Source organism: Oncorhynchus gorbuscha, linkage group LG22, assembly GCF_021184085.1.
Source record: "Oncorhynchus gorbuscha isolate QuinsamMale2020 ecotype Even-year linkage group LG22, OgorEven_v1.0, whole genome shotgun sequence".
NCBI classification, from domain to species: domain Eukaryota; kingdom Metazoa; phylum Chordata; class Actinopteri; order Salmoniformes; family Salmonidae; genus Oncorhynchus; species Oncorhynchus gorbuscha.
In genome coordinates, this window is record NC_060194.1 from 4,628,956 (window position 1) to 4,643,138 (window position 14,183).

The 14,183-nt window shown below is 39.2% G+C and overlaps 1 protein-coding gene across 1 annotated transcript in view; it reads left to right on the forward strand.

Moving 5' to 3' along the window:
- The first annotated feature begins 1,546 nt into the window (after positions 1 to 1,546).
- puf60a (poly-U binding splicing factor a) overlaps positions 1,547 to 14,183 on the forward strand; it is a 78,343-nt gene continuing 65,706 nt past the window's right edge. Inside the window, exon 1 of the mRNA XM_046321177.1 lies at positions 1,547 to 1,662. Within this exon, the coding sequence (XP_046177133.1) occupies positions 1,642 to 1,662 (21 nt within the window). The 5' untranslated portion in view covers positions 1,547 to 1,641. The remainder of the gene's footprint in view (positions 1,663 to 14,183) is intronic.

The window sequence follows — 14,183 nt, forward strand, 5'->3', positions numbered from 1 at the left end:
TATCTCAAAGTTTTATAGCCTACAGGACTCAGAGAGAGCTACTCTCTCAAGTTATCTTGTTGGGGCGAGTGACTCTTTGAACTCTTTGAACAATGGCTAGCCCCAAGTCACTTTATTTTTTCCTTGCACTCCCCGCACATTTTCTGGATTTATTTCTAATTTTGTCTGTCATAGTTGAAGTGTACCTATGATGAAAATTACAGGCCTCTCTCTCATCTTTTTAAGTGGGAGAACTTGCACAATTGGTGGCTGACTAAATACTTTTTTGCCCCACTGTATATGCAGATGATACAGTCTTATACTCAATTTACCCCTCCTCAGATTGTGTGTTAAACTCTCTACAACAAAGCTTTCTTGGTGTCCAACAAGCTTTCTCTGCCCTTAACCTTGTTCTGAACTATTCCAAAACTATGTGTCATGTGGTTCAGAAAGAAAAATGCCCCTCTTCTCACAGGTGTGATTATTACCTCTGAGGGTTTACAGCTTGAGGTAGTCACCTCATACAAGTACTTGGGAGTAAGGCGAGACGGTACACTGTCCTTCTCTCAGCACATATCCAAGCTGCAAGCGAAGGTTAAATCTGGACTTGGTTTCTTCTATTATAATCGCTCCTCTTTCACCCCAGCTGTCAAACGCACCCTGATTCAGATGACCATCCTACGCATGCTATGGAGACTTAATTTATAGATCGACAGGTCAGGGTGCTCTCGAGCGTCGAGGTGTTCTTTTACCATTCGGCCATCAAATCTGCCACCCTTGTTCCTTCTAGGACACATCACTGCACTCTATACTCTTCTAAACTGGTCATCTCTGTATACCCGTTGCAAGACCCACTGGTTGATGCTTATCTATAAAACCCTCTTAGGGCTCACTCCCCACTCTCTGAGATACCTACTGCAACCCTCATCCTCCACATACAACACCCATTCTGCCAGTCACATTCTGTTAAAGGTCCCCAAAGCACACACATCACTGGGTCGCTCTTCTTTTCAGTTCGCTTCAGGTAGAGACTGGAACGAGCCGCAACACTCAAACTAGACAGTTTTATCTCCATCTCTTCATTCAAAGACTCAATCATGGACAGTCTTCATGACACTTGTGGCTGCTTCACGTGATGTATTGTTGTCTCTATCTTCTTGCCCTTTGTGCTGTTGTCTGTGCCCAATAATGTTTTTACCATGTTATGTCCTGCTACCATATTATGTTGTTGCCATGATGTGTCGTTACCTTCGGTCTCTCTTTATGTAGTGTTGTCTCTTGTCATGATGTTTGTCCTATATTTTTATTTAATTTATAATCACATTTTGGTAGGTCGTCATTAAAAATAAATACAATAATGTGTGCTTTGTCCAATATATATATTTTTTTATTCCCAATCCCAAAATGAGGCCTTTTGCCTTTTGATAGGCTGTCATTGTAATTAAGATTTTTTTTTTTTAACTGACTTGCCTGATGATGATACAAATTAAATACAAATAAATACATGAGGACGCCTTTACGTGTTGCTGATGCAACCGGGCCTCATTCCTACAGTCCAGTAGGTGGCGGTAATGCACCTTTGAAGTTGGTTGCTAGGAGCCAATAAACTTCATAGAAGAAGAATTCCTCATTGGCGTCGCCCTGTGCTGAAAGGTGTGCTTCATGGCGGTGGCAGTTTCTGCGGTAAATAAATCGAATAGCATTGTTTTTCGATTATATTTTACACCAATGGTCAAACTCTGATGGTTAAAAAGGGATTATTGACCATATTTTGAACAGCTCATCGTTGAATGCGTACAGTACAAGCTTGTCCTGCACTCATCCTGTTCCCTTATTCAGTTGGCTAACGTTAGATGGCTAGCTAGTTAGTTTGTTAACCCTGGCTCGTTAGTTAGCCATTACAAACCCAAACGCTATTTAGCTCTCTTAACGTTACGATCGAGTAAATGTGAATTGAGTACCGTTAGTTAGCTAGATGGCAAAGAGCGGGATTTATAGACCTAGCTAACTATGAAGCTAACCTTCGTTCGCTAGGTACTAACCAACGAACTTGTATCTTTCGATAATAGTAGTTAACTCACGTTTAGATAGTTACTAGTAGTACCGTCACTCGCGAAACTGGGTAGGCGCCAACTAGCTAGCTCTCCAAGTCGACTGGATGTAGTTAACTAGATAACTAGTCAATTACAGTCTGTCATTTGCTGAGGTGAACGAGTAACGTTAGTAGGTCGAATGATCAGCCTGCTACACATACCCTGACACAGAGCTCCTGCTTAAATGGTGTTTATGAGCCTTACTCCATGGTTAAAGGAGGTAGAAAGATGTGTTGAGTTACTATGACATGTTTCATTATAATTACGCTAGTGTTACTAGTTGGACTGACGTTATCAACACACAAGAACAGGAAATACAAATTTGTACTTCCGATTGGTGATGTTAGTGTCACGTTTTATAGTCATAACGAGCTCAAAATTCCATTGCTTAAAACGGATCAATAACTTTGGTTTTAGTTCCAGTGTTTTTGTCATACGCGCCAGTCTGTAGTGGGACTTCACGTAACTGTAATTTTCAGACCACTGTGGCTAGGAAATTAAATCGCTGGTAAATCTCTGGCCTCATGAATTTGAGGGTTAAACTATCATTCAGAGGAAATGCAACCGTGGTCGCTATTTAGAAACTGGTGTAAGGTGGTGATTGGTTGAAATTATCCTGTGAAAACGGTTTCCTTTTCCGTATTGACCATCATTTTCTCACAGATATAAGTTGATGAATGGCTACATTACAACAGGTTGTCATTTATCAAGACACATGTAGTGTGTCCAAGTTCATTGAGGTTTGTCTGTTAGAACATCGCTTCCCAAACTTGTCCTGGGCACCCCCCCAGATGTTTTTTCCCACCCTAGCACTACACAGCTGATTTCAAATGATTAGAGCTTGATGAAGAGTTGGTCATTTAAATCAGCTGTGTTGTGGGCCCAGGATCACGTTTGGGAGATGCTGTGTTCGAAGAGTGCGAATGATTTCAATATCAATGAGAGTGATTCATTTGCATGCGCTATTGATTACAGTAGAACAGGGCAAATTGACTTTTTGTTCCACCAGTCACTGTGGCAGTTACATTTTTAAATCTACAAGTCACTCAGATTTTTTACCAGCCAAAATATATATTTTCCCTGCTCAAATTACTCCAACAAAAAAAGATGAGCATGTTTTGTAATGTTTCTAAAACAATACATGTATTACTAGTAGGAAGTAATGTGGTATATTGTTTAATTGCATTTTTTGTGACCTGAGTCTTTTAACCAAAATATCACAGATGAGACACATGTTTGCCTGCCCCTTTAAGGGTGCAATGTTATTGCGGTAACCTGAATCGTCATGTTTGTGGCTGTGAGACTGAGTCTGCGTTGTCTTCTCTTTGTGAGCAGTTGAAACTCAAACATAGTTTTGTTTTCACAAGCAAGATCATTTTTCTATGTAAATAGCTGAGAAACACAAGGACAAAGTCTCACTTCAGTAGACTTTCCTTTCAAGTAAATTAGACCAACTTTTATACCTGTGCGCTTCTAAAAATGAAACTTTCTCTCAGCTCTTCACATGCACACAGCCCCCAGCCAGGCAGTGTTGCAGCATGAGGTGGAATAGGCTATATAGGATTCATCGTTCTTTGACTTTATGCAATTAATTTTCCAGCTATGAAACAAAACGGCAGAAATACTTTGAAAACTGCTACTGCAGCATTTATTTGACTATAAATGTGGGGTCATACTTGACTATTTTCCTTCATAAATGTGAGTGAAATGGTGCCCTGAACATCCGCCAACGTACCCACCACTGCCAAAATCTACCTGCATTTGGCTGGTTAATTTTAGGCCCTTCAATAGAACAAGCTAATCAATAACGCTTGGTAAATAATGGTGCGTGTGCAGTTTAGAAGGTACTAATTTAGTGTGAAACGTTCGTAGGGAGTAACATTTATGTTTTGGTCTTCAAAATACCACAACTTATTTCAGCATATTGATTATGAATTTGGACATCTAAAACTGGTGTTTTGACACTTGGCCATAAATCGAAAAGTCAGGAAGCAGCAACAGTATCATTTTCAGTGTATGTTTTAGGAATTTAAATATTAATGATACTTACATTTTAATACAGGATTTTACATTATTAGGTTAAAAACTACAGAATGAGCTGCAAAATACATTTTTTTTTAAAGTACTTAAGTATTTTTACTTAAGTAGTACTTGAGAGTATTTTTACTTAAGTACTTTACACCACTGCTCAATTGAGAATGTCCACACTGCCACGTAGGGCTGCACGATACGGGCAAATAATCTAGGACTTATTTTTAACCAAATGTTGCAATTGCGATTTGACTTGTGAATTACAGCAAAACTGTTGGAATCATGGAAGTAGAATGACTATTCTAATTCTGTAGTTAGAATACAGTGTTTGAGATGACAACCAATTAAAATGCCAGGGAGGAGTTATTGTGACAGGGTAGGAACTAAATTGTTGCTAAGTGTTTCCTGGGGGACCTTAAGCTTTTGGCTTCATTGCATGTTTTTTCTTAGATACTTCATGTAGCTAACATATTCTTGCTTTGCATATTCCTCATTGATTTAGAAGATACTGTTGCACAAACAACATGCTGATTTAGGTCTACACCATCACTGGTATTATCAGGCTGTAATAGCTAGCTATGTTTGCTCTTACTCAGTACATTTATTAGCTAGCTAGCTGTTAGCATTAGCGGCTCACAAGATTTAGGGCAACTTGCTAAGAAAAGACTAACTAGCTGTTTGCTGATTTACATTTACATTTAAGTCATTTAGCAGACGCTCTTATCCAGAGCGACTTACAAGTAAGAAACACAAACGAATAGTGTCATTATAGAAAGCTACTGGTTTTATATTAAGAAGCAAAGTGAAAACAACACTTGTCACCAACATTGTTGCAGGTGCTGCATTGACCATGCAGACTGAATGCAAGTGTCTCGTGGTTGAGGAACGTCAAATGTGCTCCTTGAGTGACAGGGGGCGTGGCTAGGTCTGTGTGGAAAGTGGCGCGGAGAGAGATGACTCAAGTAGCGAATTAAACTATAAAAATTGACATTACACATGGCGTATCACATTTAACAAACCAAACATTCAAATCCCGGTATAGAAGGTAAAGTAAAAACCCAAACCGGTCCCTGAATCAATTCAATACCAGTATATCATAAAATACAGTATACTGCCCAGCCCTAAATCACACATATCGATATAATGTTGAAATCAATAGAACAAGAGGGGGGGGTAAGTCAGGTTGCACATCCTGTTCAAAGTTACATTACTGAAAAACCACAGGCAATCTGGGAATTATATATCTATATCTCATTGATTTAGGACTTGTAGAAGACCACCATCTACATTTTGGATGGTTGCATTTTGTTTCAAGGGGGTTACCAATACGGAAAGGTTATCGTGTTGGTGCTGCCAAAGTGTTTTATTCATGAAGGCTACACTGTCCTGCAAAATCATCCCTTTGTCCCGTATTTGGGTATTTTAAATGTGGTCACCGTAGTTGTATGCGCTGTTTAAACTAACATTATACCAAGACAGCACGGAAACATGTAATAATCTATATATGGTTGGTCAGATGAGGATTGGTAGAAGGCTGCTATCTATATTTTGGAATGTTGGATGTCGATTTCCGGAGCTGCCAATACGGAAATGGGAACAAACCACTTTTTCCAGTTTTGGACTTCAACGAACCTGGCATAGGATATTAACGCTGTCAAGGGTTGGCTGTTACTTGAGTGTTAGTATTGGATATTAACGCTGACAAGGGTTGGCTGTTACTTGAGTGTTAGTATTGGATATTAACGCTGTCAAGGGTTGGCTGTTACTTGAGTGTTAGTATTGGATATTAACGCTGACAAGGGTTGGCTGTTACTTGAGTGTTAGTATTGGATATTAACGCTGACAAGGGTTGGCTGTTACTTGAGTGTTAGTATTGGATATTAACGCTGACAAGGGTTGGCTGTTACTTGAGTGTTAGTATTGGATATTAACGCTGACAAGGGTTGGCTGTTGAGTGTTAGTATTGGATATTAACGCTGACAAGGGTTGGCTGTTACTTGAGTGTTAGTATTGGATATTAACGCTGACAAGGGTTGGCTGTTACTTGAGTGTTAGTATTGGATATTAACGCTGACAAGGGTTGGCTGTTACTTGAGTGTTAGTATTGGATATTAACGCTGACAAGGGTTGGCTGTTGAGTGTTAGTATTGGATATTAACGCTGACAAGGGTTGGAGTGTTAGTATTGGATATTAACTGTTGAGTGTTAGTATTGGATATTAACGCTGACAAGGGTTGGCTGTTGAGTGTTAGTATTGGATATTAACGCTGACAAGGGTTGGCTGTTGAGTGTTAGTATTGGATATTAACGCTGACAAGGGTTGGCTGTTGAGTGTTAGTATTGGATATTAACGCTGACAAGGGTTGGCTGTTGAGTGTTAGTATTGGATATTAACGCTGACAAGGGTTGGCTATTGAGTGTTAGTATTGGATATTAACGCTGACAAGGGTTGGCTGTTACTTGAGTGTTAGTATTGGATATTAACGCTGACAAGGGTTGGCTGTTACTTGAGTGTTAGTATTGGATATTAACGCTGACAAGGGTTGGCTGTTACTGAGTGTTAGTATTGGATATTAACGCTGACAATGGTTGGCTGTTACTTGAGTGTTAGTATTGGATATTAACGCTGACAAGGGTTGGCTGTTACTTGGTGTTATATTAAACGCTGACAAGGGTTGGCTGTTACTTGAGTGTTAGTATTGGATATTAACGCTGACAAGGGTTGGCTGTTACTTGAGTGTTAGTATTGGATATTAACGCTGACAAGGGTTGGCTGTTGAGTGTTAGTATTGGATATTAACGCTGACAAGGGTTGGCTGTTGAGTGTTAGTATTGGATATTAACGCTGACAAGGGTTGGCTGTTACTTGAGTGTTAGTATTGGATATTAACGCTGACAAGGGTTGGCTGTTACTTGAGTGTTAGTATTGGATATTAACGCTGACAAGGGTTGGCTGTTACTTGAGTGTTAGTATTGGATATTAACGCTGACAAGGGTTGGCTGTTACTTGAGTGTTAGTATTGGATATTAACGCTGACAAGGGTTGGCTGTTACTTGAGTGTTAGTATTGGATATTAACGCTGACAAGGGTTGGCTGTTACTTGAGTGTTAGTATTGGATATTAACGCTGACAAGGGTTGGCTGTTACTTGAGTGTTAGTATTGGATATTAACGCTGACAAGGGTTGGCTGTTACTTGAGTGTTAGTATTGGATATTAACGCTGACAAGGGTTGGCTGTTACTTGAGTGTTAGTATTGGATATTAACGCTGACAAGGGTTGGCTGTTGAGTGTTAGTATTGGATATTAACGCTGACAAGGGTTGGCTGTTACTTGAGTGTTAGTATTGGATATTAACGCTGACAAGGGTTGGCTGTTACTTGAGTGTTAGTATTGGATTTTAACGCTGACAAGGGTTGGCTGTTACTTGAGTGTTAGTATTGGATATTAACGCTGACAAGGGTTGGCTGTTGAGTGTTAGTATTGGATATTAACGCTGACAAGGGTTGGCTGTTGAGTGTTAGTATTGGATATTAACGCTGACAAGGGTTGGCTGTTGAGTGTTAGTATTGGATATTAACGCTGACAAGGGTTGGCTGTTGAGTGTTAGTATTGGATATTAACGCTGACAAGGGTTGAGTGTTAGTATTGGATATTAACGCTGACAAGGGTTGGCTGTTGAGTGTTAGTATTGGATATTAACGCTGACAAGGGTTGGCTGTTGAGTGTTAGTATTGGATATTAACGCTGACAAGGGTTGGCTGTTACTTGAGTGTTAGTATTGGATATTAACGCTGACAAGGGTTGGCTGTTACTTGAGTGTTAGTATTGGATATTAACGCTGACAAGGGTTGGCTGTTACTTGAGTGTTAGTATTGGATATTAACGCTGACAATGGTTGGCTGTTACTTGAGTGTTAGTATTGGATATTAACGCTGACAAGGGTTGGCTGTTACTTGAGTGTTAGTATTGGATATTAACGCTGACAAGGGTTGGCTGTTACTTGAGTGTTAGTATTGGATATTAACGCTGACAAGGGTTGGCTGTTACTTGAGTGTTAGTATTGGATATTAACGCTGACAAGGGTTGGCTGTTGAGTGTTAGTATTGGATATTAACGCTGACAAGGGTTGGCTGTTGAGTGTTAGTATTGGATATTAACGCTGACAAGGGTTGGCTGTTACTTGAGTGTTAGTATTGGATATTAACGCTGACAAGGGTTGGCTGTTACTTGAGTGTTAGTATTGGATATTAACGCTGACAAGGGTTGGCTGTTACTTGAGTGTTAGTATTGGATATTAACGCTGACAAGGGTTGGCTGTTACTTGAGTGTTAGTATTGGATATTAACGCTGACAAGGGTTGGCTGTTACTTGAGTGTTAGTATTGGATATTAACGCTGACAAGGGTTGGCTGTTACTTGAGTGTTAGTATTGGATATTAACGCTTTGGCTGTTGAGTGTTAGTATTGGATATTAACGCTGACAAGGGTTGGCTGTTACTTGAGTGTTAGTATTGGATATTAACGCTGACAAGGGTTGGCTGTTACTTGAGTGTTAGTATTGGATATTAACGCTGACAAGGGTTGGCTGTTGAGTGTTAGTATTGGATATTAACGCTGACAAGGGTTGGCTGTTACTTGAGTGTTAGTATTGGATATTAACGCTGACAAGGGTTGGCTGTTACTTGAGTGTTAGTATTGGATATTAACGCTGACAAGGGTTGGCTGTTACTTGAGTGTTAGTATTGGATATTAACGCTGACAAGGGTTGGCTGTTACTTGAGTGTTAGTATTGGATATTAACGCTGACAAGGGTTGGCTGTTACTTGAGTGTTAGTATTGGATATTAACGCTGACAAGGGTTGGCTGTTGAGTGTTAGTATTGGATATTAACGCTGACAAGGGTTGGCTGTTACTTGAGTGTTAGTATTGGATATTAACGCTGACAAGGGTTGGCTGTTACTTGAGTGTTAGTATTGGATATTAACGCTGACAAGGGTTGGCTGTTGAGTGTTAGTATTGGATATTAACGCTGACAAGGGTTGGCTGTTACTTGAGTGTTAGTATTGGATATTAACTTTGGCTGTTACTTGAGTGTTAGTATTGGATTTTAACGCTGACAAGGGTTGGCTGTTACTTGAGTGTTAGTATTGGATATTAACGCTGACAAGGGTTGGCTGTTGAGTGTTAGTATTGGATATTAACGCTGACAAGGGTTGGCTGTTGAGTGTTAGTATTGGATATTAACGCTGACAAGGGTTGGCTGTTGAGTGTTAGTATTGGATATTAACGCTGACAAGGGTTGGCTGTTGAGTGTTAGTATTGGATATTAACGCTGAGTGTTAGTTAGTATGGATATTACCGCTGACAAAGGTTGGCTGTTGAGTGTTAGTATTGGATATTAACGCTGACAAGGGTTGGCTGTTACTTGAGTGTTAGTATTGGATATTAACGCTGACAATGGTTGGCTGTTACTTGAGTGTTAGTATTGGATATTAACGCTGACAAGGGTTGGCTGTTACTTGAGTGTTAGTATTGGATATTAACGCTGACAAGGGTTGGCTGTTACTTGAGTGTTAGTATTGGATATTAACGCTGACAAGGGTTGGCTGTTACTTGAGTGTTAGTATTGGATATTAACGCTGACAAGGGTTGGCTGTTGAGTGTTAGTATTGGATATTAACGCTGACAAGGGTTGGCTGTTACTTGAGTGTTAGTATTGGATATTAACGCTGACAAGGGTTGGCTGTTGAGTGTTAGTATTGGATATTAACGCTGACAAGGGTTGGCTGTTACTTGAGTGTTAGTATTGGATATTAACGCTGACAAGGGTTGGCTGTTACTTGAGTGTTAGTATTGGATATTAACGCTGACAAGGGTTGGCTGTTACTTGAGTGTTAGTATTGGATATTAACGCTGACAATGGTTGGCTGTTACTTGAGTGTTAGTATTGGATATTAACGCTGACAAGGGTTGGCTGTTACTTGAGTGTTAGTATTGGATATTAACGCTGACAAGGGTTGGCTGTTACTTGAGTGTTAGTATTGGATATTAACGCTGACAAGGGTTGGCTGTTACTTGAGTGTTAGTATTGGATATTAACGCTGACAAGGGTTGGCTGTTGAGTGTTAGTATTGGATATTAACGCTGACAAGGGTTGGCTGTTACTTGAGTGTTAGTATTGGATATTAACGCTGACAAGGGTTGGCTGTTACTTGAGTGTTAGTATTGGATATTAACGCTGACAAGGGTTGGCTGTTACTTGAGTGTTAGTATTGGATATTAACGCTGACAAGGGTTGGCGGTCAGTGACTTTTATAGAGAGACCGCCCAGAATTATCTGTGCCATTTTGAGAAGAAAATGATTGCTGTGTTCTCCAGTGTGTGTGTGTGGCAAAATTAACAGTACAAAACCAAATAAATGTATCTGTTTTTAGCAGCTGATCTTGTCGTTGTGTTGACCATAAACTTCTATACTAACATCACCGATCTGAGGTTAAATGGATGTGTAATTCCCCCCAATTCGATATGTTCAAAATGTCAGCATGTGTATAGTAACACATACTGTCCACATCATGGAAAGTAGCATAAGGTAGTGCCTTCAGAAAGTATTCATACTCTTTGATTTATTTACATTTACATTTAAGTCATTTATCCAGAGCGACTTACAAATTGGTGCATTCACCTTATGACATCCAGTGGAACATTTTGTTGTTACAGCCTAAATTTAAAAGGGATTACATTTTTTTTCTCTGCATGCAATACCCCATAATGACAAAGTGAAAACATGTTTTTAGTATTAAATACAGAAATGTATCATTTACACAAGTATTCACACTCCTGAGTCAATACTGTCTAGAAGCACCTTTGGCAGCAATTACAGCTGTGAGTCTTTCTGGGTAAGTCTCTTAAGCGCTTTCCACAAACGGTTTGTGCAACCGTTGCCCATTATTCTATTCAAAGTTCTATAAGCTCTGTCAAATTGGTTCTTGATCATTGATAGACAACCATTTGCAGGTCTTGCCATCGATTTTCAAGTGGATTTAAGTAAAAACTTTCAACTTTGCCACTCAAGAACATTCACTGTCTTCTTGGTAAACAACTCCAGTGTAGATTTGGCTTTGTGTTTTAGGTTATTGTCTTGCTGTCTCCCAGGTTTTCCTCTAGGATTTTGCCTCTGCTTAGCTCCATGCCGTTACTTATCTTCAAAGACTCCCTAGTACTTAACGATTACAAGCGTACCCATAACAGAATGTAGCCACCACTGTGCTTGAAAATATGGAGTGTAGTACTCAGTAATGTGTTGTATTGGATTTGCCCCAAACATAACACTTTGTAATCAGGACAAAAAGTTAATTGCTTTGCCATTTTTTTTTGCAGCATGTTTTGGAATATTTTAATTATGTACAGGCTTCCTTCTTTTCACAGTCAATTAGGTTAGTATTGTGGAGAAACTGATGTTCATAATTCATAATTATTTTTCTACCACAGCCCTTAAACTAACTGTCTTCAAGTTTTTTCCTTCCAGGGTTGGGAAAAAACTTTTTGGTCCACCAGCCACTGTGGCAGGTAGATAAATTAAATAAAAAATAAATCGACCAGTCACTTTTTACCAGACAAAATATTATTTGCTCCATAATTACACCAAAAATCACAAAAAACATGAGCATGCTTTCAAATTCTTCAAAAACAATAAATGTATTACTAGTGAGAAGTAGTGGGCTATATTGTTTAATTTGTGACCGGCGTCTTTTAACCAATGTATGTTAAAATAATTCATTTAGATCTAATAATAAAAACAGAATAAGTTCTTACAACTGAATATCAGGAATCAACAAAGTGCATGGCCTGCCACAAAATGCTGAGTGATACGGCTTTTTTTGTTTTTTTTAGTTCAGAGCTTGCGTTTTTTACAAGGAGGACATGATGTGCTCCTAAGTAGAAACGAGCACACAAATACAACTAGGAGAACAATGACAAAGTTCATGAAGATAAGTTTTTGGGAGTGATTCATGTGCAATCAAGAATCCCTTTAAGGGATGGGTCATTACCGTGGTAACTTGGGCACTCACTTCTCTGTGATAAAATGATCTCGTACTGCGTTGTCTTCCTAGCAGCAGATAATTGCATCAATCTCAAACGAACATTGAAAAACAACCTAGCATGTGAACAAAACCATATAACTGGCCATGAAACAGGAGGACAAAGGCACACTTTAGTAATCGTTCCTGTCAATTCGTCTAACCATTAACCCTGCTCCATCTTGTGGACGGGCTGCGCCACTATATATTTATGTACTGTTATCTACATTGTAGAATAATATTGAAGACGTCCACACTGAAATAACACGTGAAATCATGTAGTAACCAAAACAAGTGTTAAACAAATGACAATATATTTTATATTTGAGATTCTTCAAAGTAGCCACCCTTTGCCTTGATGACTGCTTTGCGCACTCTTGGCATTCTCTCAACCAGCTTCATGAGGTAGTCACCTGGAATGCTTTTCAATTAACAGGTGTTCCTTGTTAAAAGTTAATTTGTGGAATTTATTTCCTTATTTAATGCGTTTGAACAAATCATGTGTGTTGTCACATGGTACGGGTGAGCCAATCAGATGTGTTGTGACAAGGTATAGGTGGTATACAGAATATAACCCTACTTAGTAAAAGACCCAAGTCCATATTATGGCAAGAACAGCTCAAATAAGCAACGAGAAATTACAGACCATCATCACTTTAAAGCATGAAGGTCAGTCAATGTGGAAAATATCAAGAACTTTGAAAGTTTATGCAACTGCAGTAGCAAAAACCAACAAGAGCTATGATGAAACTTGCTCTCATCAGGACTGCCACAAGAAAAGAAGACCCAGAGTTACCTCTGCTGCAGAGGATACGTTCATTAGAGTTACCAGCCTCAGAAATTGCAGCCCAAATAAATGCTTCACAGAGTTCAAGTAACAGACATATCTCAACATCAACTGTTCAGAGTAGACTGTGTGAATCAGGCCTTCATGGTTGAATTGCTGCAAAGAAACCACTACTAAAGGGCATTAATAAGAAGAGACTTGCTTGGGCCAGAAAACTCGAACAATGGACATTAAACCGGTAGAAATCTGTCCTTTGGTCTGATGAGTCCAAATGTGAGATTTTTGGTTCCAACTGCTTTCTTTGTGAGATGCAGAGAAGGTGATTGGATGATCTCCGCATATGTGGTTCCCACCGTGAAGCATGGAGGAGGAGGTGTGGGGGTGCTTTGCTGGTGACACTGTCAGTGATTTATTTAGAATCCAAGGCACACTTAACCAGCATGGCTACCACAGCATTCTGCAGCGATAAGCCATCCCATGTGGTTTGCGCTTAGTGGGACTATCATTTGTTTCACAATAGGACAATGACCTCCGCATATATTGGAACTCCTTCAAGACTGTTGGAGAATTATTGCAGGTGAAGCTGGCTGAGATTGCTAAGAGTGTGCAAAGCGGTCTCAAGGCAAAGGGTGGCTACTTTGAAGAATCTGGTTGAACACTTTTTTTAGTTACTACATGATTCCATATGTTTAATTTCATAGTTTTGATGTCTTCACTATTATTCTACAATGTAGAAAACTAGTAAAAAATAAAGAAAAACCCTTGAATGTGTAGGTGTGTACAACCTTTTGTCTGGTTCTGTATATATTTTTTACTAATTTGTTATTATTTAAAGCCAGGCAACACAACCTTAAAGGGTATTTTTGTTGTTGTTGATCGCAGGAAATGGAACTTACAGGTGTTAAAAAACGCAGAACTCTCTGAACACTAAGTTTAAGACTTTGGGGGAGGGGGAGTTTTGCTGAGCAAACATGGACTTTTTATAAGGTGGTCATACTATGGATACTTTAGCTGTTTGATTTGGAATTTTAGGGTATCAAAAAAAAAATATATATATATATATATATATACTGCTCAAAAAAATAATGGGAACACTTAAACAACACTATGTAACTCCAAGTCAATCACACTTCTGTGAAGTCAAACTGTCCACTTAGGAAGCAACACTGATTGACAATACATTTCACATGCTGTTGTGCAAATGGAATAGACAA